The 24895-nt window shown below is 31.6% G+C and overlaps 1 protein-coding gene across 1 annotated transcript; it reads right to left on the bottom strand.

Annotated features, from left to right (window-relative positions):
- Positions 1-6095: 6095 nt before the first annotated feature.
- LOC145943760 (sodium- and chloride-dependent glycine transporter 2) lies at positions 6096-23193 on the bottom strand. The gene is made up of 10 exons (XM_083051565.1): positions 22397-23193; positions 20937-21105; positions 19003-19281; positions 18034-18247; positions 17699-17892; positions 16661-16841; positions 15505-15742; positions 12862-13200; positions 9480-9635; positions 6096-6824 (listed from the first exon to the last, which is right to left on the bottom strand). Exons 1-10 carry the CDS (start codon positions 22421-22423, stop codon positions 6774-6776), a joined length of 1848 nt encoding a protein of 615 aa, XP_082907691.1. The 5' UTR covers positions 22424-23193; the 3' UTR covers positions 6096-6773.
- Positions 23194-24895: the final 1702 nt, after the last annotated feature.

Genomic DNA, 24895 nt, shown 5'->3' with positions numbered 1-24895 from the left:
AAGCAGTGGTATCAACGCAGAGTACTGTATGTATGGCGTGCGAGTTCGGAGCGCAATACGTCACACGTTGCGACAAGATGGCCGAGTCCCAAGTCGTAGTGGTGGGGTCCGACCTCGGCTCGGCTGGGCGGGCAACCCGACCTTGGCATATTGCGCTCCGAGCTCGCAAAGCAGTGGTATCAACGCAGAGTACTCACTACGACTTGGGACTCGGCCATCTTGTCGCAACGTGTGACGTGTTGCACGTCTCGTAACTGACAGTGCCAGTCCGGCGTCCGTCACCTGTACAGCTGTTGTTAGGTGCATCCGTTGTTCGCGATCGACGATTGCGCGCTTATCGTCGGTCCGCGAGAGTACGAGTGTGAGATATTAGTGTTTTAACGTGCTTAATTATCGTATAAATCTGATCGCGTCGCGAAATCGTGTACCGACATCGTGATCGCGATCGCACGGGCGAGTCGATACGCAGGCGACTTCATTACACGGGCGAGTCTCGCTACTACACGGTCGGATCGAATTACTGCTTTCGACGCGAGTTTCCGGAGTTTTTCGGCGTTGTCGATCCGCGATTTCTACGTCGTTAAATTGTGACATATAAAACATAGTGATCGGCGACTCCTGACCTAACCTGAGTGCGTCGCGGGGGAGTCGCCGCATCATCGTCGTTCGATGAGGTTAGGTCCATCTCCGATAAGTGGGCCTCGAGCCTCGAGAAAAGCGGCGACGCGAAAACAGAGCATCGGTTCTATTCGCGCGTGAATAAGCTCTCGCGATTCTCGCGTTTTACCGAAACGCGTCGAAAATGTGATTTCTAAAATCCGGGCGTGGCCGCGCGTCGCGAACGAAAAGAAGTAACGCGAGTGCAACTGTTTCGAAGCTTCTACGCGAGCTTCTACGAGGAGGAGGCCCGGGGCCCAGGGTGGCATCGGGCAACGGCAGAGCAACCATGCGGTAAGCAGATTATAATTAAAAGAAATTTATATAATATATAAATATATACATATATTAAATAAATATATAAATAAATTATTTAAATAAATATACCTATAATTTATATATAATTTATATAAATTTATTGTTTGAATTTTTATTTTGTATATACATCTAATTTGCGTTTTTTATATGTTATAGATCAACGCTTTGTACTATAGAGCTCCGCACCGTATCGGTGAGTGTATTGCATGTATACATATATATATGTATAACATTATCTGTATATGTAGATTAATCGCCAGAAATTAATTAAAGCGCAATTCCGAAAAAGGAGTTAAGAAATAATATGTTAACTTTATATAAAAACAGATTTAAGAAAATATGTTAACTTTTTCATTAAAACAATAAAATACATAATTTTCTTAAAAAAAAAAAAAAAAAATTAAAAATATATGCAAGCAAATAAAAGTGTTAAATATTTTAGGTTTTTTTTTGTTCACGTACATTTACATATTCATGAACACGATTAAAACTTTCTGGCGATTATTTCTGTGTTATGTATTAAAATATACAAATATTGTGCTATTATGAAATGGCCCACTCTAGAAACAAAATAATTTCTGTTTGGTCCCGAAAAATTCGCAAAAACATAATACAATATTTAAATATATACTGAAAATTTGAGAATAAAACAAAATGGTTTTGTATAAAAGAGTTATGTACATAATTAAATCTTTAAGAATGCTCTCTAAGAAAGGTTCAAACCTCAATCAAATTTAAGAGAGAGCAATATTTTTATTTAATAATTAGTTTTTAAGTAATTTTTAGGTAATTAATAATAAATTAATAATAAATTAGTTCTTAAAATCTTTTTAATAATTTGAAGCATTTTACAATCAAATATGATTTATATTTTTTTCCGCTCAAAAATGCGCGCGCGCGTAATTTCTTCAATATTTTTATTACATAATTTATTGAAATCGAAGTTTGCTTGAATTAAATATGAAGTTTTTGTATAATTTTAGAATTTATTAGTAATTTAGAAAATATTTATCTTATAGTTAGTTATCGGAAGATCCACATTTTACCTTGAGAAAGACGAAATCGTCAAATGTTCTAGTTCGTGATAGTTTGCAACATTTGCGATAATTTTTCTAAGAAATAAATTCGTGATCGTAATTGTCTGATATATTTTTTATATATTTATCATTCGCAGATCAGAGATTCTTCTTTTTCTAATGAAGAACTATATAATTATATATATATTAATTATATATAAAATTATTATATATTGATTATAATATACTAATTATGTATACTTTGCACATGAAGTTATTATTATTAATAACAGCTGCATTTTATTGAGTAGATTATTCGAAATTTTGTTATTATCTTTTTCTCGTTAATGATAAAATGATGTAGGATGCATCTTATTTGTTTTGAATAACACAATTAAATACTATTTTTACTTTTTTTATTTTGTTACCGATTTTATCTCGAATATATATCAGTATTTCTTTATGGTTGATAACCCAAATCTTTTACTAAATCGTCCAGAGTGTTGCTCTTCTTTATAATATCAAATTTATAAAAATAATTGCTCAATCTCGGAGTAGTGAAAAAAGAGTAATGTCGATTTTTCGTCACTAAACTATTGAAACTATTGAACACACAATTAATTATTTTAATTCATACTTTTACGATAAATTTATATTACGAATGTTTTATATTTATAATGTTTATTCGATCAATTTCTATGTCAATATGGAATTATTATTGATAGCTTGATCGCACACAGTTAGTTAACAAAAAGTTGATTTTAGAAACAAGATAAATAAAAAATAAAATTAAAACATGATATTCTTAATTGAAAATTTAACTTGCATACAAAACTGAACTATTTCGCATTAATAGAACTACTTGCGCATTAATTTTTTTAATTATGCGTACAAGAAAGTATTTAAGCGCGCAACTATAAAAATATCTCAATATGCGCAATCTCGAAATCCATCTATTACGAAACACAAACTGTTTTTGTTTCTTTGTAACAAAACTCCTGCAGATATTCTTCTTGCGTGATATATATATATATTACGAAATTATATATTCCAAAAAGAAAAACAAATAGAAGCGAAGGAATTTACTACAATGCAATAATTTTAAACATTCTTACATAGCGCGATAATAAAACACTAATTCTTATTCTACAAATATTGATATACTGTGGAATAAATGAAAATTAACTTAGCAGTTTTTTTATGTTGTTGCAAATTACGAAAAACAAAGGAAATAGGAAAGCATTTGAGACCTCAGTTTTTAATATTCTTACGTTATTGCATTCCGTGTAGTAAGCATCCTAAAAATATTGCTTCAAGCTCATCTTCAAAGTTTTGCATCATGGTCTTGAACGAAATATTACCCTATGAAGCAATTAGCGGAGCCAAGATTTTATTTTACAAGAAATTTAGATCAGCTATGTTGTTTTTATTGCGACTTACTCGTATGTTTGATAGATTTGACGACAGCGATCCCTGGCAAAAACATTATTTTTGGAATCGTAAAAATGCTTTCATATGCTCGAAAGATAAATTTCTATATTTATGTTATCATCTCCGATTATAGCTTCCAAAAAACATGAAGCTTTCTTTTGGTTTATTAAGGTATATGATGTTTTCAAGCCGAACAAACAATGTTGTCTTTAGGAAAAATCGTCAAGTGGCGTTTTTTCCCAAAGACAACACATTGTTTGCCCAGATTGAAAATATCATATATCATAATTGTAGACCAAAAGGAAACTTCATGTAAATTTTGAAGCAAATCGAAGGTGATGACGTTAATATATTTACTAAATTTTCATACATTAGCATACTGTTCTGATTTCAAGAGATCGTGTTTATTTAAATTTTAAAATATTTTGGAAAAATTTAATTTAATTGATCTAACTCCTAGACAACGATTTGTAATAATGTTTGTCTTATTTAAAAAAATTTTTGATAATATTTAAATAGATATACGAAATCTCAAAAGACATATTTTAGAAGTTAGAAGAATAGAACCATTTTAAATTTCATTAAAATTTAAATATGTTTATTCTTTATAGACTTATCTATATTTCTCTACAGACTTTCGCGATATTATATGATTCATAATTAAGTAATTATGAATTTTTAGAGTATATTTTTTGACATTTTAATGATAATTTTGCTATTGTTACCAACAATAAAATAAAGAACTTTTTTATTTTATTTTATTGTTCTAATTTTGTATTTTTTCTTTGAGCGCGCGCGCGGACACACACACACACATATTAGTGTAAAACATATTGTGTGTGTGTGTTTTGTATGTGTAATGTGTGCGAGATTCAAAAACTAATTGCTGTGCGTTGGGCGATCTATTGGCTGAATACTTCGCATAAAGCTTGGTTTACTGTACCTATGTGTTATATGATGTTACATATGTGTATATGTGTGTGTGTTTTTATATGTGTGCGGTGTGTTCCATTTTAAATATTTTAGAGAATTGTTTGGAAAACTATACGATATCAAAAAAATTTGAGGTAAAATTTACAGAGTTTCGAGGAGAGCACTCTGGAATGTCAACATAATTTTATTTTATTGTTAGATGAAAATATTTCTGAGATTCAAAAATTATCTTCATTTTTTTAAGTAAAGCTATATGATCTTTCTCACAGATATCTATTCTTCTAAGTTTTAAATATAAATGTATTATAAATAAAATTATTCAAAAATCACAATAGCTTACAAGAGTTTCTTCAAGTTTTTTTGACGTATTGTGACATGAAATATATAATATATATTGTACATTTATTTATGTACATATATACATGTGTGGACATGCGATGTTTGTATGGATCTTTGTATGTGTGTGTATCACACTATTAGAATCTTCCACTTATCAATTGACACGGCATGATGCACAACGCGGCGCGATGCCAACCGCTTGTAATTCTCATTAGACATATTCGTCGCGTCCGCTCGCGGTTCCCGCAAGACGGCTTATAAGCGGCCGCCTGGCGCGATATTACAACATAGAGGGACATGGAATGCTGAGTGTTCAGCAGTCGTGTTCACTGACGTTAATGAGCGAGAAAGGCGGCGCGAAACAGCGCGAACAGTTTCCGCTTTTCTGACATTACTTCGTCGATTCAAGTACATAACTGTGGTTGATGGCAAGTAAATGTATTTATACTGCGAGAGCCTCTCTTATACGCGAGCTCGTCTTACGATTGCTCTTCAAACATTATACATTGATATATTTATAACTACAAGTATTATTATTACATTACAGATACATCACGTATGCTATTGCGTGAATTAATCTGAAAATTCTCATTAATTTTATAATCGCCAGCGAGATACATAAATGAGGGAAAAATTATTTTTTTTATTTAATATGAGAGGAAAATTTTACTCTGGAAAAGTCATATGCAATTAACATTAAATATATGTAATATTTAATTGAAGAGCGAATATCAAATCAAGAAATAGAAACGTAAATCTTTTAAAAAGATAAAAAAATCCATATATATAGATGGAGAAATATATATATTATACATATATATAATATATGTATGCATATGTACACAGAGAGAATTTTCTCCTAGAATTTACTTTGAAAATCATGGTAATCGTGGAACAATATATAGTATGGAAAGAGTTTTATGAGGATTTCTCTGATTAATATTTATCACAATAAAAATAATATCCATCACAATAAAATATAAAATATGTTTGATTAATTTTACTATGCAGTTTAATAAAATTAATCAAACATGTTTTATATTTTATTGTGATAGATATTATTATTTTTATTATGATAAATATTAATCAGAGAAATTGTCATAAAATTCTTTCCATACTTTATTGTCCCACGATTACCATGATTTTCAGGATAAATTCTAAGAGAAAATTCTCTCAGTGTATATACATACATATATGATTTTTAATATAAATATATTCAATTAAGAGTTTTATAAATGTAAAATGATTTTATCTTACAATTTTTTAGCATCAAACAGTATGATGATAAATTGGTATAATATTTTGGAATCATTCAAGTAAATTTCAGGTTTTCATCGAAACTATTGTAAAGACACTTATTAATTAATTATTCTTTTTTTATTTTACATTATATTATGTCGATATAACATTTTTGTTTCTACATGGGTGAATAGATTCCTGACTTTCATTCCTTCATCATACTTATTAATTCAAATATTTTCTTTAGCTGTCATTATAATACATCAATCATAATGAATGATTAGTTCCATTCATATATGTCTATCTATTCCAGAATTATTTTAAAGAAGAGAGCTACAAAAGAGCTTCAGAAAATATATATCATGCTTTTTTAACATGCACAACTTTAAAGAAGAAGTACAAGCAAATATAATTTTAAAAAAATATCACAAACTTTTATCTTATTTTGTAAGTTGTTTCCAGATTAAAATTATTTTGATATCTTTTGGATAATTTCAATATAATGATTTTTCAATATAAATATTTTATTATTGAAATAAAACAACAGGAAATTTTTATACTTCAGCTCAAGATGGTCAATTTGAGTATACGTTGCAAAAATAAATGAGAGTATCTACGATAAAGATCATCATTGATATTTCATGTCAATTTCGTTAATATTCCCACATGTTAAATTCTTATTTAATTAAAATTCATACTTACATTAGGAAATAATCTATATTTCGGAATTTCTTTAAAATACAGTTTACCGTGTGTACAAGAATTCTAAACTTTATCTGAAGAAACGTAGGTCGGATTGATCACCGCAGTGCTGACGCTGTCATTATCTAGTATATTTTTCTACTCGGCCGCTTTCCATAACGGCGAGGGTTGAAATAAGGCCCTCAAGCTCTGCAAACAGTAAAAGGGTGCAAATTAAATAGTTGCAGAATCGATAATAGGCGAGATACGTGCCAAAATCATATCTTCTCGCGCGAAACCGCACAAGTACTTTCGAAGTGTGTGCGGAATGGCCAAAACAACGCGAAGAAAGGGAGATAAGAGTAATGTTAAATTTATCGGCTAACAGAAAGCGGAAGCGGTCAAGGAATAGAGTTGTCTGCTTCTCTCTCTTTCTCTTTCTTTCTCTTCCCCTTTCTCTCTCTGTAGAAATAGGTGCAATTCAAACAGGGCCGCTGTTAACACTTCATGTAGTGTAGTAACTTTCATTTAGTGTTTTCCTAAGAAAAATAATTTAAAAAAAAAACTTTTTAAAGAGCAAAGAATTGACATTTCGTAATAGAAGACTAGGAACGCGGGTAAAAAAACTGTGATTCATGATGTTCATATTTGTTTGCAGAATATTTTGAGTCATGCAAATATTATTTATCCGTAAAAAAACTTTAAAGATATATGTATAATGGATTTTTAATTTAATCAAAAAATTCAATCCCGTAAAGTGGTTTTTTTTTTTTTTTTTTCAAATATATATCACAATTTTTATACAGTTCCAATTTTATCAAAACTCGCAACATCGGCGACTCTCTTTGTACGGTGCACGATTTGCGCATCCCGCTCGCGGCGGCCCTGTATCCGAGGCGATGGAAAGAGCGCAGGCTCCCGGGGAAACTTTTCGTTTCAAAGTACGATTACCTACGTACCGTAGAAAAACTTGTATTAAGACGTTTCCCGAGTTCTCGAGATTTTACGGCATGGGCCAGGGCAACTTCTAAATCGGCCCGTAACCGCCGCCGCGCTGACAGCGTGACGTAGCTATCGGAAGATTTTCGTTATAATCAAGAGACAGTGGAAATAACGTGATGTAATAACGCTACAATGGCGCTAACATATATCGCAGGTTTTGTTGCGCGCAAGCGGAATTTTTTTTTTTAATACGTCATACGCAGTGTGCGGATGCATTGTGCGTGTAATGGCAAAAGTTTTCACTCACGTTTGATTAATTGATCGTATAAAGAATGAGACCGACTTGGTCAAAACTGTTAAGTGATTTCGTAATTGTTTCCACCTTCTCCATTAGAGACAGAAAATTAATGACCAGATCGCCGCGCGTTTCTCTCTAATACAATAATCTCTCATTCTGAAAGAATGCCAGCCGGTAAGTCATTAAACAACAAAGAATTCTAGCTCTTAAGAAATCTCAATTCAAACTTTTCTCCGAAAGGTTAACGGTTTTTAGTTTTTATATATCTGTTTCATACATTTTTCTCAGAAGGGGGTACATTTTTCGTAGAAAGTAAATTATTCTTGACCCATAAATGCGCAGCGTATTGTATTCAAACCATTGGACAAAATGGTAATCTCGACATTTTAAGATACTTTCTACATTTTTCTTATTCTGAAGAATTTAATGTACGCGTACTGTCTTTTCATCTTAATGACAGTGGAATTTTACAAGAACCATTTACTAAACTTAAGTTTGGAAAATTCGTTCATGTGCGGAACGACCTAAATATATGAATAAATTGCTGAATGAATATTTCGAAATAAGGATTAGATGAACGAATTGAATAGATAGATAAAAATAGGTAGTTTACTTTATTTTAGATTAGTAATAGAATTAAAATTAACTTAAAATTGATAGCTTAGATATGCAGAAATAATATAGGCAGAGATCATTATTCCGATATAGTATTGTGCATATACCGGTACTAAAGTAATTTAAGACAACGTGTAATTTAAATAAAAATAAACTCTGAATATTAATGTACAATCATTTAAAGCATAAAGTATAAAGTTATAGTCATTTTAAAAGTGTACAATCATACTCATTAATAACCTGTAAAGTATATTTCACTAATAAGAAAATGTTGATATAGAGTACAGCTGAAAAATAGTGATATGTAGTAGCAGGTGAGCGAGAAATATTCATCAGACGAGGAATTCCAAAAATAAAAGCAGCAAAAGTAGATGATAAATTTCCGTACAACAAGTAAGCATGACAGATTTCAACAAAGAAAGAAAAATTAGTTTCTACGATATAAATTATATTTAAAAAAATAATCGGAGTAATAAGAGGCGAGGTAATTGGTGCGACGTTTGAGTTATATGTATACACCGAAATTTTTTACAATAATGAATATAAATAATGAACGTTTCGGTTTCTCATTTTATTCTAGTTATCAACAAAAAAGTTATGCAGTAAAATAATCATAAATGACAGATATATACGTAAAGAAGATACGTAAAAAGAGAGTCAGTTTGAACCTACATATATCGATAGATAAAAAAAAAATTAATTTCATGCTTCTTTCGAGAACATGATTTTAATAAATAATTTTCGAGATAATAGGCATTGAAAATACGTTAAATACGTTAAATCTATTTCAGTGAAAAATAGAGAATGAATAAAGCATGCAGGTTGTAAATCATCGACAGAATGGAATGCAGTAAGCACCGATTGTGAGTCGAAGAATGTTACCTGCGTTTAAAACTAATCCGCTAAAACTAATCGTGAAGAACACTATACCTAAAATTCTTGAAAAGAAATCACGCATTGTAAACTAACGGATTTTGAACCTTTGCACAAAACGTAAAAGACTGTCTCACCTTCAATTTCCATACTTGCACATAGATGAAGACTGGCAATGGCAGCAACGTTGCCAATCCGATTCCAATTCCAATTACGCCCGCCCAGTCGGGAAATATGTACGAACCGTAACTCCCTCGGAAGTCGGTTTGTCCTAGTTGATATCCAAAGACCCCCTGTGGATAAAAAACGCGACTGGTTAGTCGGTTGTTTCCTGTATAGTAAAGCTTCGAAAAACAGCGCGGGTGCGTGACACAATTATCAATTAAGGGAGATTTTGAATTTTTAATCAAAACTAACTTTCGCAGGTCACCAGTTCGGCGCCCGTCGAGGGAAATATTTTCAATCCCCGCGATGGCGTCGGCGAAATTCAGCCGATATAAATAAAAATTCGCTCGGTATGCGCGCAGGGGATGCGGTGGCAAGGGTGTGCCTCGCGACAGGTAGCCAGATTAATTAAGCAGTCTGGTCGTGGGAAATACGACGCTTTACTTCCTAGGGACGTGAATCTATAGCGAACCTATATGCGAATAGTAAATTTTGCAAGCCTCGAGTTTTGATAATTTAATTTAAATATTTCGATAGAATTATAGATGAAAGGAATCGATATAATTGTATCGTGCTTTTTGATTCACATAAATATCAGATTAGCTTTATTCTTATCTCCGATATATTCGATAAATTCTCTATCCTTTTTTATTCCATACTAATACACGAACAAGTTGTTTATCGACAAAAAATGATAATTTATATACAGTTGATTTAAATCTCAGATTGTATTTTCTAATCAATAAGATACAACAAGATACAATGTCGATTTTATCAGAAATAAAGCCTTGTGTATGAAAAAATTTTATTCTACATCTTCAACTTACATTTGTATGAGAAATCATTTCCATTTTATTTGAATTACAAATTGTTAAACTTTTTTAGATTTGTTATAAAACATTCTATATATACACACAAAATTTGTGTATTAGAAAGTAGAAAATTTTAAGAATATTTCTGTCTCTCTCTCTTTCTCATTCCTTTTTTTTGTTCCCTGAAGTATATTCATTATTCTATGAAGTTCTTTCGGCAATCAATGACCCAAGCTTAAATTTCATTACTTTCCATATAAATTCGATTAATCGTCTCTATGTGATGGTCAAAACTAATTTACGGTATATTCTCTCGCTATGTCACCGAACTTTCTGCAAAGTTTACAGTCAATAAACGTGGGCTCCTTACCTCGACGGGATTAAGCATCGTGATGCCGCGTCTTCCCCTCGTTACTACCGTCGATTGTACCGTTTAGCAATTATATACATTGGAGCTGTCATTAAAGTTTTGATTGTCGCGCAGTTTAGTCGCGAACGTGTAAAGGAGTAACTTATTTCAATAACAATAGCAAATTGAAATTACTACGGACAATTTATATTACTAAGAGAAATTTTTATTGCAAATTGGCAATTATTGCAATTTATTCAACATTTTTGTTTAAAATATAAAGATAGCAGTATATATATCTTGATATACATTGATAATGTTTTATCTATAAGTGTGTGTATATATTACTTATATACATATAATATAAATATATATTTTTTCTATTATATATGTTTTATATATATCATTATATATACACTCGTCAAAAAAATTATCGCAACACGTAATTAATATCAAAATTTAGCATAAATTCAAATAAGCGTATCTCCGCGAAAAATTGTTGTATTTCAAAAAATTTTTTTTTGTTTTAAAGAGGGTAAAGTCTCTACTTTAAGGAACTTTCGTTCGATTTTGATTTTATTCTTTCCCCCTTTCTCCATCCCTTTAAAAGGAGGGACGTGTTATTTTTTCAAAAAATTGCATAGTTTGACGAACTCTACGGAGTGTACTAAATTTTTTTCACAAATATCATCATAACTATCATAAAATATGGACTTTTCTCTAGAAATTTTAAAAAATATTGAATACCGTACGATTTTTTTTCGCGAAGTTACAGCATATTAAAGTTACCTATGCATTTTTACCTATATATTTAATTACCGCCAACATTAGCATTACCCGATGGGCACTACGGGGAGGTTGCTGGTCGGATTTTGCCCATCGTGTGTGTGTGTGTGTGTGTTGGGGCAAGGATATATGTGTTCGTATTTAAAATTGTATATTTCTGCCTCGTCTTCGGATGACCTCTTGCAGGCGCTCACGCATATTAATGCAGGCTCTAATTGTGGCTTGCAGAATTTCGAACCATATTCGATATAGGGCTGCTTCCAATTGCTGAAAATTGGTTGGTAGTCTTTCAAAATCATGCAGCCATCTTCCCATAAAAGGTCATCCGAAGACGAGGCAGAAATACACAATTTTAAATACGAACATATATCCCTGCCCCAACACACACACACACACACACACACACACACACACACACACACACACACACACACACACACACACACACACACGATGGGCAAAATCCGACCAGCAACTTCCCCGTAGTGCCCATCGGATAATGCTAATGTTGGCGGTAATTGAATACATAGGCAAAAATGCATAGGTAACTTTGATATGCTGTAACTTCGCGAAAAAAAATCGTACGGTATTCAAATTTTTTTAAAATTTGTAGAGAAAAGTCCATATTTTACGATAGTTATGATGATATTCGCGAAAAAAATTTAGTACACTCCGTAGAATTCGTCAAACTATGCAATTTTTTGAAAAAAAAAACACGTCCCTTCTTTTAAAGGGATGGAGAAAGGGGGAGAGAATAAAATCAAAATCGAACGAAAGTTCCTTAAAGTAGAGACTTTACCCTTTAAAACAAAAAAAAAATTTTTGAAATACGACAATTTTTCGCGGAGATACGCTTATTTGAATTTATGCTAAATTTTGATATTAATTACGTGTTGCGATAATTTTTTTGACGAGTATATATTTATATTGTATATATTTTTATATAATATATAAAATATATAATAATAAATTAAATTGTTAATAATGTTATTTATATTCAAATTGTAGTAAAAATTCTTTCAGTTATGTTCAATTATAATTATTTAACACATTTTCACTGAATTTGATAAAAATCATGAGCATTCTCTGGAATTTCAAATATGCACTTTTATCCTTATCTTAATTGTTTTATATTTGAGCTGCAGCATTGGTAATTAGTGTTTCCAAACTAATTTCAAGATAGTTAATTTATAATTTTAGTATTATAAATATTCGACGACAAAAACATCAAAGCTATGACACTAAAACAAAAAGATTTTATTATCCGATTGCTTCGGAATGCTTGGTATAATTGACAATAAGACTTTTGGCTGTAGTAGCAGGTATCTTGTAGCTATACGCGTATTTCTAGCAACAAAAGGGTCAAACTGGGACCAAAATAGTTGTAGTAAGAAAATAGGCACTTACCAAGCAAGTAAAAGGTGCAAAGATTACCCAACATAACCACCAATAGCCGTGGAGAAAGCGACCAAATCTGATTTTCATTTCAGCAAGGTTATTCAGGAATTTGTTGCATCCGTAGAACCAGGAGGGCACAACGATTTCGGCAAAGCCGATCAATAGAATCGCCCACGAGGCGGTATGCCAGTCCATTAGTTTGAACAAGTAGATACCGCCGTCGAACACCATCGGAATCGCTAGAAGCCAGCAGGCAACGCATATTCCCAATATCACAAGGCCTTCATGTTTTCGTAAATCCGGACGCTTGTCCAGTATGGCGGTGTTTATCGCTTGCACACCTGCAAACTGTAAAAAATGAATGACTGAAAGGGTCGCTTTTTCTTCTTTCTTCTATTCTCTCCGCTATTTTCTTATTTTCTTTTTTTTGTTTTCTTTCTTTCTATTGTATTTATCTACTCTGTTTTACAAATTATTAGAATTGTGTTCCAACTATTGGATTTTGAATCAATTTGTCAAGTTTTTAAAATGTTAAAAGAAAACTGCATGTCACATGTTCGACTATCTTTCGATAGATATATTTAACTTAGGAATTACAGAATTTAAAACAATAATTGTGAAATATTTATCTTAGTCGTATTGTGGCACATTGTGGAAGTTTTCCAATTCCAATGGATGTTATTTCGAAGTTATATGTAAATAGTTGGTTCAGTCTGCGACTTCATATTGTTTTATTTTAACATTTTGCGGTGAAAAATAACTGTGATTATGTGGAGATTGTAGAGGTACATTGTACTTTCTACAATATTTTTCAAATTTTTACCCTTCAAAGGTTGATTTATTTCAGAATGGAAGCATCAGAAATTCTCATAAATTCGAATGTATTCATTCGATTGTATGATTTAAGCACAAAATAGAAACGCGTGTTTATACGGGTTTTTTCACTTTGCGGTTGTTTTTTTAGGATTACAGATGATCCTGAGAAAACGAAAGAGATCACACAATTGATGAAGGAAAGAAAAGAAAATGTAGATTTTACTCCGAGACGATGAGCTATAATTTCTTCTATGATATATGAGCTTTTGAGTAGAATGACGAGAGTTCTGCCATGTAAAAGCAACACAAAACGATGCCCGCAGCAGGCTATACCGCTTGTGAAAGCAAGGGGTGCATCCTTTTCGCCTGCGGTATCGTTTGACAAATACGCCAGTCGTTTCTCAAGGCGTTTGAATAGTGCCTTCTTAGCACCAGTACGGTTCGTGAAATCTTCGCGAAATAACCTCGTCGATAAGTAACGGAAAAGTTATTACGGTGATCAATATTTTCTGCGAGTATTGCGTAACTTTTTAACGTCTACATTATAACTGTCAAGGCTTATTTGAATAGCTATATAAAGCACATGCATAGAGAAGCCGATTTATTACATATCTAAAGGTATCAATACACAAAACACACACAATAAAAAAAGTGTTTTCTATTTTTATAACTTTATCAGATTGTTTATTGTAGAATAAAAAAATATCGCAATATCTCTCATAGATATTATAATATAATAATATATATGATATAATATGCGATAGTCACAATCAAGTCAAAATAATTTGGTTTCAGTTTACACAATTGTTAACTACGATGTTGTATTGATACAATAGGATATCGTTACATCATTAAATCAGAGATACACACATAACAAAAATATCAAATTAACATTTTATGTCGCATAAAAACATTGAAAATTGATACAATTCTATAATCTTTTAGTCTACTATGGCACAAATTCCCTCAAAAACACAAGAAACACATAATGCTTCTTATATGTGATAAATGTAATAAATAGCGAAATTAAATTTTACATTAATTGTTATGCATTTTATTGCAAAACATAGTGCTAACGTAAGATAAAATATATTTTTTGTTTTATTTGGTATGTTTTTTATGTATTTTTTATATATATTATTTTCTATATAATATGTTATATAGGTATAGTATTTTTATATTAACTTAAAATTAAAAAAAAAGATATAAATAATATACATACAAATGTAAATATTTCTTTTCTGGCCGCAATTGAAATCTGCTTTGGGTATTGATTGAGACAACATGAATATTATTCAAATTCCAGATTGTCGCGAGAAATTCAAATCGTGTGATTACCCTGATGCATATCGCATGTATTTTGCTTCGTTTATTATACATATATATACAGTTAAATTATTTCGAATAACCAGAGAAACGAATGTGTGTGTGTGTGTGTGTGTGTGTGTGTGTGTGTGTATGTGTGTGTCGACCCATCTTGCGAATATACACGACTTGGAACAAACGCAGTTAGCGCAGCAAAGTTTCTCGTTACACGAAGGAAAATTGAAATTTACATCGCTCGCTCCCTGCACCCCGTTTCTCCCCCCGTATTCGCTCGCGCTTCATCGCACTAATAATTATTTTTCTCATCATCGTAAGTGACGAGGAGTCGAAGCCGGGGTATCTCTTCCCGGTTTTTCTCTTGTGAAAATGGAAATAATACTTTCTTATATAGCTTTCTTAAACGTTTATGCGATAATATTTTTCGCTTCCGTTTTTGCCACCGCAGTGCGCTTAAGTTCGTAAGATCAAATGCCGTTATGTATGTATGTGTAAAATCGCTCGCGTGCTTACCTGGCTACCGAGGCCGAGTATGAAGAGCATGAAGAAGAACAGAATGGCCCAGAGATTCGGCAACGGCATCCGCACCACTGCCTCTGGGTAAGCGATAAAAGCCAATCCCTCCGCGCTCTGAACCACCTTGTCAATCGGCATTTGCATCTGCCGAGCCAGGAATCCGAGTATCGAGAATATTACGAAGCCAGCGAAAATGGACGTAAATAGATTCGTAAAAGTGACGAAAATAGCATCCCTGACAATACATAAGTCAAGAATCAAATTATCATGCACTCGAACCGTATACACAAACACGTACAGGATGTTAATAAAATACTTGAATAAACCTCAGGAACGAATTACATTAGAACAAAGGAAAGCTCACACACAAACATCGTGTTGTTTTGAAAAAAAGCACTTTCATCTTTCTCCCTAAAATAAAAATAAAAGATCCTTCTAACCATTATATTGTATCCAATCTTTTTTCTGTTTCTCTGATCTCCAACAAAATCCCAAGATTTTATCTCTTATTTTCTCTTGTATCCTTTTGCGCACACACATACATACCACACACAGATATATATACATATATATATATTATTTATTACACGCAATTAAAAAAAAAAAATGTATATATATATATATAACTTGCATTCCTGGAGAATATTACAATTACACGTTTTCCAAAATAGTGTGTTAAAGACTATCTACTATCATAAAATTATTATTATTATGTCATTTGTACATTGCTCTTAAGAATCGAATTATTATGCATTTCATTATTTAGAACAATCGTCTTTTAGTCTCGTTATTATTATTCTTATACTCGAGTTGATTTTGGAATTATATTGGTCGATCGTAACGAATACCTAATCTACTCTTTCCTCGTTGAAACGTCACACACATCGAGTCTTGAATTAATAAAATAAAATGTGCAACAAACATCATGTGTCGTAAAAAATTGAAATGTCATTGATTAAGATGTGTCACAAAGATTAACAAAAGCTCGCCATGCTTAGTTAATGGAATTAATTAAATATGCATTACAATAAATTATTGATGTAATCGGATCCGTACATATATTTTTGGGACAAATATATACGATACGGACTATATTTTTATTCTACATTAAAAACAAAAAATAAAAAATATCATTCTGGTATAATCGTAATACCTGTGACAATTGTTGTTGAACTTGCTGTAGCTCGCGAGGGTGACTAAAGATCCGCAGCCGATACCGAGCGAATAAAAGATTTGAGAGGCGGCGTCCGCCCACATCTTGGCGTCTTTCAGAGTCGTAAAGTTGGGCATGATATACCACAGAACGCCTTCATCGGCGCCGTCTAACGTAGCACCTGTGCGAATATCTCCTTTAGTCACGCTCATGATAAAGTTATCCGCTCTCTTATGCTAGGATGCTATTGTCGCGCGATCCATATACAGAAATCTCGCTGTACGAACGGATTCGAAAAAGCTTACGGAGAGAGAAGCGCTTGAAAAAGTTAAGATATTCGAGCGAAGATATCCTATATATAGTCAATGATGATAATGTTAAATTTATTTATCTCTCGAATCGCCGAGCATGCAGTTTCAGTCGGCAATAAAAAAGACTTAGTAATTTATTATAATATAATATAAGAATTATTTATTAAAATTGTTATATCCATATATTTATTATAATTGTTATTTCTGTTTAAAATTTTTCTTATCTGTTTTTATTTACATTTTATAATAAAAAATAACAAGATGTTTTTTCATAATATATAGATTTCATTTAATATAGAAAACATCTTTAGCATATTCTTAATTTTAAAAAATTTTAAATATGACGATCAATGGACATAGGTATAACACATCTTTCAAGTTACTGCAATGGCTTATACTAATTTAATCAATACATTAGAGAAGTCGTAATTATAATATAGATAATTTTAAGTATATCAATTATTTTTATTTTCTGAAGAGATTTCAGATAATATTAAATTCTCTAAATTGTAGATAACTTTTCTTGTGAGGTCGTATTTAATATTATTTCTCATTTTTTAATTTTTAAAAGAAAAGGGAAACATAATTGATATATTTTATTAAAAAATAATTTTATATAAAAATAATTTATAAATACTAAGACGTTGGCCGTTAGGAATGAATTAAATTCCAATGAACTTGTATACCGTTTTATATATAGAAAAACTTTCCCGTTTCTGTTTCTTACCTCGTATTAGTAGAGCTGTGAGAATAACATAGGGAAAGAGGGCGGTGAAGTAGACAACCTTGCCGATGCTTTGGATGCCGCGTACTAGACAGAGGAAGCACACTATCCAAGCTAAAGTGAGGCATCCGAACAATTCCCATCTTATGCCACCGAAGTTCTCCCATGTGGCCCCGTTTATACCAAGAACGTAGTCTCTGAACGCAATTGACAATTACACGCTTTGCAAGCGCGATCTTGAACAAATTTTGTCTCGTTCCTCAACGCTGAACAGCGGCGTAAGGCTCGTTCCCGATCCTCTCGACACGATGCAGCGCTGATGACAACTTATATCGTACCTGAAGTATTCTTCGGACGACAATGTCCGATTGTAGATATCACCGAAGGCCTTCGCCTCGCCGTTATTTTTGAAACAATGAGTGATATTGCCACCATGGTTGTAACCAAAATTGGAACAGACAGCGTGGATGGCCATGCAGCTTTTGTTGTAAAATATAGAGTTTGAGTTAGTTTTCTTCTGGCATATTACATCCTCAAGGCCGCTATAACAATCTGTCGATGTTAATATTATGCATTAGACTGATTAGACGCACCGTCCGAAAACGAACGGGCATAACACGATAAATAGCACTTTCCCTTTTTCATCCTTTTTCAATATATCCTTCTTTTTTACGATTTTTACGATTCATCATTTAATTAGGCTTCACAAGTTGCATAATAATAAGTAACGTTAATTAATAATATCTTATTATATTATATTATCTTATAAAGTACACAAATTAATCAATAAAAAGAATAATAAATATTTTTTGTCATATTATTTTACACGAAATATTTTATTTATTTTATTTATCATTTATCATCATTATTATTATTATTACACAATATTTTTATAAAGAAAATATTTTATTTCAAACATTTAATAAGTTTACATACGCTAAAAGTAATGGGGAAGTATCTTGATCGATAAATAACATTAAGGTAAATTGTAAATTTTTAGACACAGATTATCGTCAACTTACATAAAAGTAAGTCTTTCAGCTTTTAATTAAGTCAAAACGCATTTTTGTAACAATTTTAAATAAATAATTTTAAATAAATTCTAAACAATTTTAAATAAATGTAAATATCAACGTTGATATATTGTAGAGTTAATAATATTGCAGAATTAAATTCCCTAATAAATATCTAGTCGTAGGTAATAATTAATAGTTAACTTGCTAAAGTTTAGTTAAATGTTTGCTCGATTAAATAAAAATTAAATAAAAATCCAATCCCTCAACATGTACTAGTTTATTTTTACTTACCGTTTGTGTTAAAATCATTATCGCAGTATGCCCAGGTGAGTTTTGAAGAGAAAGAAGCGAATATGTAGAATAAAGTCCATGCGACGATTATCATGTAGTATATCATCACTAGCAAAATGACGACCAACGTGCAATAGCCTAGACCATGAAACGCAGGCGTCATGCGGCTGAAAGCCTTTATGGGTCCCAGTCCGGTATACTGACCCATACAAAGTTCGAGAAAGAATATAGGCAGACCCATTGTAAACAGCATGAGAATGAAAGGTATCAAAAAGGCACCTATAACAATATACAATACACAATTTTAACTATAGCTTTTCCGAAACAAATGCAAAACAATTTTCTTTTAACTATAATTGTAAAATAAAATCATGTTTTAAAATATAATCTCATTGATTCTGCACAATTTTAATAATTTTTTGTACTTTTATTATTTTATTGTCGCATCTCCGTAGATCAAATCGATATACGTCCTGGCACATCACACTCATATACTATCGCACATCGCGTTTGCCATAAGGGAAGAACGATTTTTGTAAAAAAAAAAAAACTAACGAACTTGAATACATAATATTAAATGGACAAAAGATAGGCAGAACCATCAAAAATGTCCATCGAGAGTCCTCAAACTCAAGATAACGTCAATTGACGAGCTCACCGTTCCAGAAGCGATCTCTTTTTCTTTTTATTATTTACAATTAACACAACATAGATTGCTTCGATTTCGAATTGATCAGGTACAGTAGAATTGTATCAACGAAAATGTAACAATATATAAACATACATATACATATAATATATATACTATCAATATATCTTAATGGATTATTTAATGAACTATAAATTCTTTACTGAATAAATGAATGTTTTACATACTTATCAACTCACAATTATAGACAAAAATATTTTCTTAGTTCAGAATACTAATCTATTTTAAATGGAATTATTTTAATATGTTAATTAAATTGATTAAATTATATTGTTTATCATCCTATACATTCAACCGCTTAAAAAAATTTTTAGAGATTGGGATTTCTGTCACACATGGGAAGAATTAGTTTACAAAAAATAGTTAAAGAAAGAAAAAGAGAGAGAGAGAGAGAGAGAGAGAGAGAGAGAATTATATTAAAGAATTTAATAACTTATATATATTTAAAAAATTTTAGAATTAATTAAAAAATTCTCATCTTGAATCAGTTGCAATTCCAAAAAAAAGTGTCTTCAGATCTTTGTTTACGTGGCAACTACTTTTCTTATTTTTAAATCTTCAACGCAATCTCAAAGTTTGTGCATCAGCTTTCTAAGTTTGTGCAAATAATTTTTCGATGCCCTATTATAAGAACACAGATATTGCATGCCAGTGATGTACGGGGTAGCTCAAGCTTTTAACGGCTAAACTGTACCAACGTGTTTCATAATAAATAAAAACAAGAAAAAACATAATGTAAACATAAGATCATAAATGCTTTATTAAATACAGTTTAATAAATATTTTAGATACAAATATATGATGTATATAATATATGTATATAACTTTGCCAAAAAAAATAAAATTTATAAGATAATTCTCATAAATCTCTTTTTTTGGGGGGAACAGTCACATTCTATTTTTATGATAACTTTTATTCAACTTAAAAATTTTATAGTTATGTGTGTTAATATGACATTTTTTTTGTTATTTATAAAACATACTAGCACAGTTTGATAGTTATAATTTGAGATGTAATTGGTATGTAATTCAGTGATATGTGTTTGACTCTACTCTGTCTTCTTCTTCTTCTTCTCTCTTTTTTTATCTCTCTTTCTTTCTCTCCCTCTCCCCCCCCCCCTCTCTCTCTCTCTCTTTCGGGAGTACGTATTTTCCATGTACATTATGAGACAGATATACCAGTGTAGGCATGATTACATGTGCGTATGTACCGGTATGTACGTACCACCGCCATTGCGATATATGAAGAGAGGGAAACGCCAAACATTGCCGATGCCAACGGCGTATCCGATGCAGGATAGAACAAATTCGATCTGGTTGGCCCAACCACCTCGCTTCGGCTCATCTCGATGTTCCACCAAAGCGCCGCCAAGTCCGAGCGAAACCCTCTTTGCCTGTCAATAACATATGGAAATTACATTATATATTTACATTATCACCAAACCAACGAAGAAAAAATGTAATGCCTTGCTGAAAACGCATAAAAAATCGTAGAAAAAGAAAGAGAGGCTAAAAACAGAGCGAAGGAGAGAGAGGGGGGGGGGTGAGAGAGAGAACAGACTCGCACACAAAGTCAAATCTTTCAGCATATTCACGTAACAAGATTAGAAACACGCTTGAATCAGTTCGAATTAACTTAAAAATTTGACAATGAAAATATTTAATCTGATCGCGAGATAATTACAAATAAGATTATATGATCAGCAAAGTAGTGTGTATGTTAATTTTAAATTATATTATATACATTCAGCATGAGCATAAAAAGTTTAAAGGCATATTATTATTCTCTATTGCTAACTTTCCCTATCTCATATTTCCAAAATATAAGAAAATGAGATATTGACACACTCGCACGTGCACATTCAAACACACATACACACAACACATACAATGGTTGCCAGTTTCAATTATATATATAAAGAAAATATTGTAGTAAAAATTACAATATACTTTTGTTATTGTGAAACATATTAATACATATTATAAGAGAAATTGCAATATTTTTACTCTCAATAATATTATGTTTTATATTTTATTATTGTTCGAATATTTTGTTGTATAAACTAAATGCACATAATCGTAAAAAATTTCCAATTTTTATAAATAGTTTATAAATAATTTTATGGATAATTTTATTAATATTTTATTTTTAATTTTACTAACATTTTTATAAATAATTTTATGAATTTTTTAACAAATACTCTAATTTATATCATTATATCATTATATTCAGCTTTACAATAATGGTTGTAAACCAAAATATATTTTTTATATATGTAATGTGTAGGTACTGTAAAACTTTCCTCGTGTATATAATCTTAAGAAAATAAGATAAGAAAATAATCTATAACACATTTAACGTCACATTTATCGTCATTAAATTTATATTTATGTGAAAACTTGATTCAGATAAAATTATTAAGTTCGAACTTGGACATATGTTTAAATCATTAATATTGAAAGCAATCATGTCTTGTCAAATAAAGAACAAAGAACGTTTATAGGCGACTTGCATACGCATTTCGAGAGATATTTATGCAAGTAATTTTTATGGTATGAGATAAGAGGCGCGACTGAACATATATATCGATAGGCTTCTCTTCTTTTAACTATATGTATGTGAAATCGTATAATGATTAATCACAATACGTTATTAATTATGATGCATTTATTAGAGACACAAACCTGAGACGTTTTCTTGGATCCCGTCATAGTGGTAATTGTGGTAAAATCCGACTCGAATCGCGCTTTGCGACTCGTCTTCGAGACTGCGTTGACGACTGTCTGGGCGTCGACGCGATCAGGTGGCAATTAATAATATATATATAAAACAGGGTCCACATTATCGAATCGAACTTCGAGTCGAACTTCGAGTCGAACCATCGCGTAAACAATCGCATGTCCACTCCATGGAGTCGCGAATATTTTGGTGATACGCAGTTTGGTGATTCACAGCGTTTTACTAACAGTCGTCGGTATTTCGTCGTATAAAAGAATTTTTTGTATGATAACACACACACACACACACACAAGTTACACCATTGAGCTTTATACATACTGGAGTGAGCCATCTAATTGTAAGAGTAGGGGTAACAAAAACAAGTCTAAAGGATAGATAGATTTGGTTTAGAAACTATCTTTGTCAGACGTTCAATGATAGGTTGGTGCCATTATAATATGAAGTGAGACAGACTTGCCACCAAATATATCTGTCTTTTTTCTGTGGTGTATATACATTATACATACAACGAGTTTGTTTAACCTAACTTCAACTTTACACTTCCATAGAAGAACTTATACAAAATAAAACGAGCAAACTGTAAGCTGATGGCTCACTTCAATATACATACATATAGAGCTCAATGTCAATGAAATACACGCTTTGTCGGACGATAACCGAGCCTCGAGTTAGAACGATAACAAAAGATAAAGGACAAACAAACACGTGGATAGTTGCCTAATCAATCGCAATATTCGATTCAATTCATATGCAATACATATACAATATACAAATTACATTAATTTTTGATAACAAGATGGAATAATCTGATGAAGAATGTTTATAATTATGAATGTGTGCTTGTGAGAATAAAAAGATTATTATTAACAAATGCTAAACAAAACTGTTTTCAACATTACGATAAATTAAAAAGAAACGATTCTTGGATAGAAATTAATAATAAACTTGAATTAAATAATGATATGTGTGTAAAAAAAAGATGACAACATTATTGACATCCCTGCGAAGCAAAAGGCTAAAATTTAAAAAATTTTAGAAAGTACAAGAACAGACAAGATCAAAACCGAATTTCGAATTAATGTTCGTTGCAAACACGCGTTAAGAATTTTAATACGCGTTAAGCTGGAGCTTGACTTGAGATTTGTCTAAAGATTCGGCTCGGTAATGTGGATCCTCCTTAACGATAGGCGATAATTTAAACGAGTGATTATATCAAAGATAATTTCGATATAAGATATAGACTCGATATAGACTTCGATATAAGATATCCACTCGATCGGACCTCGCGAGCAAATAAGTTCGATCATGTATCAATCGCTCTGTACAAACGGGAAGTTTTCATTGAAATTCGTGCTATACGCAACTATTTATCCAACAAGGCAATAATGTCGATAGATTTGTAGATAATAAAGGTATTTCCGCGAATAACAATCCAACTTGATTTCCGTGTAATTGAAAGATTGAGTGCATATACGATAAGTTACATAATGTTGATTTAAAAATTTTATAAAAAGCTTAGATTAAAAACAAAAAGAAAGAAAATAGTGATTCGAAAATGCGATTCGAAATTTGTTTCAATTTTTTTTTGTCTATTCTATCCAATATCTATATGTCAATGTATGATAACTTTAAACAATTGTGATGAATTAATGAATGTACCCTCGTTAAATTCTCATTAAATTCATAAGCAAAGCTTTGAAAAAGTTCGTTTAAGATTATCGTCTTATCAGATGTGAGATCATCAATCTTTCGTAAATGTCCAAAGTAACAGAATCCCGCAGCACAACGTATAACGTTATCTAGAGATAAGCCTGCAGGAAATCTGCGAGTCTCTTCTTTTCCTCTAACTACATTCTCTCTTCTCTTTCTTTTTTATCCTGCAATCTGCAGATATAGAGAGTAATTTTATCATTATTATCTACCGAAAATTTCTTGATTAATTTGAAAGAAATTCTTTCCAACCTTGAAAAGCTACATATGTATAATATAAAAAATTATAGTTAGAGATAATAATTATTTTTTTGTTTTGTAAACATTATTTTGGAATTTCTTCATAGATTTTGCAATAATTAAAAAATTAAAAAAAAAAAGATTTAAGGTTAAGTTAGGTTTGTTACATCGTAACGTAACAAACGTAACATATCTGTCTTTGGTTACTATCGATTTTCCAGTTTATTTCCAGTTTATTATATGCAAACTACGATAAAATTCAGAAATGAAAGGAAGCAGGAGCGATAAAAAAACGGACATGCTACTTTATGGCGGAAATGTTGACAACGGGGAAAAACTGTTTTATTCGAAAGGACTGGGAAAGGAATGATCTCACTACCGTCCGATTGCGTATGCAGGAGCATCGTGATAAAGGGAGAACGATTCTCGAATGGGAAAGGCGAGCAAATCTGCTCCCACCGAGTGCCGGGATAAAAGAGACGATTTGCAAACTT

The sequence above is a fragment of the Prenolepis imparis genome, unplaced genomic scaffold (genome assembly GCF_030444845.1).
Source record: "Prenolepis imparis isolate NDT839.2.m4 unplaced genomic scaffold, iyPreImpa1.0 SCAF_12, whole genome shotgun sequence".
Classification (NCBI taxonomy): domain Eukaryota; kingdom Metazoa; phylum Arthropoda; class Insecta; order Hymenoptera; family Formicidae; genus Prenolepis; species Prenolepis imparis.
Note: the sequence above shows the minus strand (reverse complement) of the source record. Positions and strands in the feature narration are given on the sequence as shown.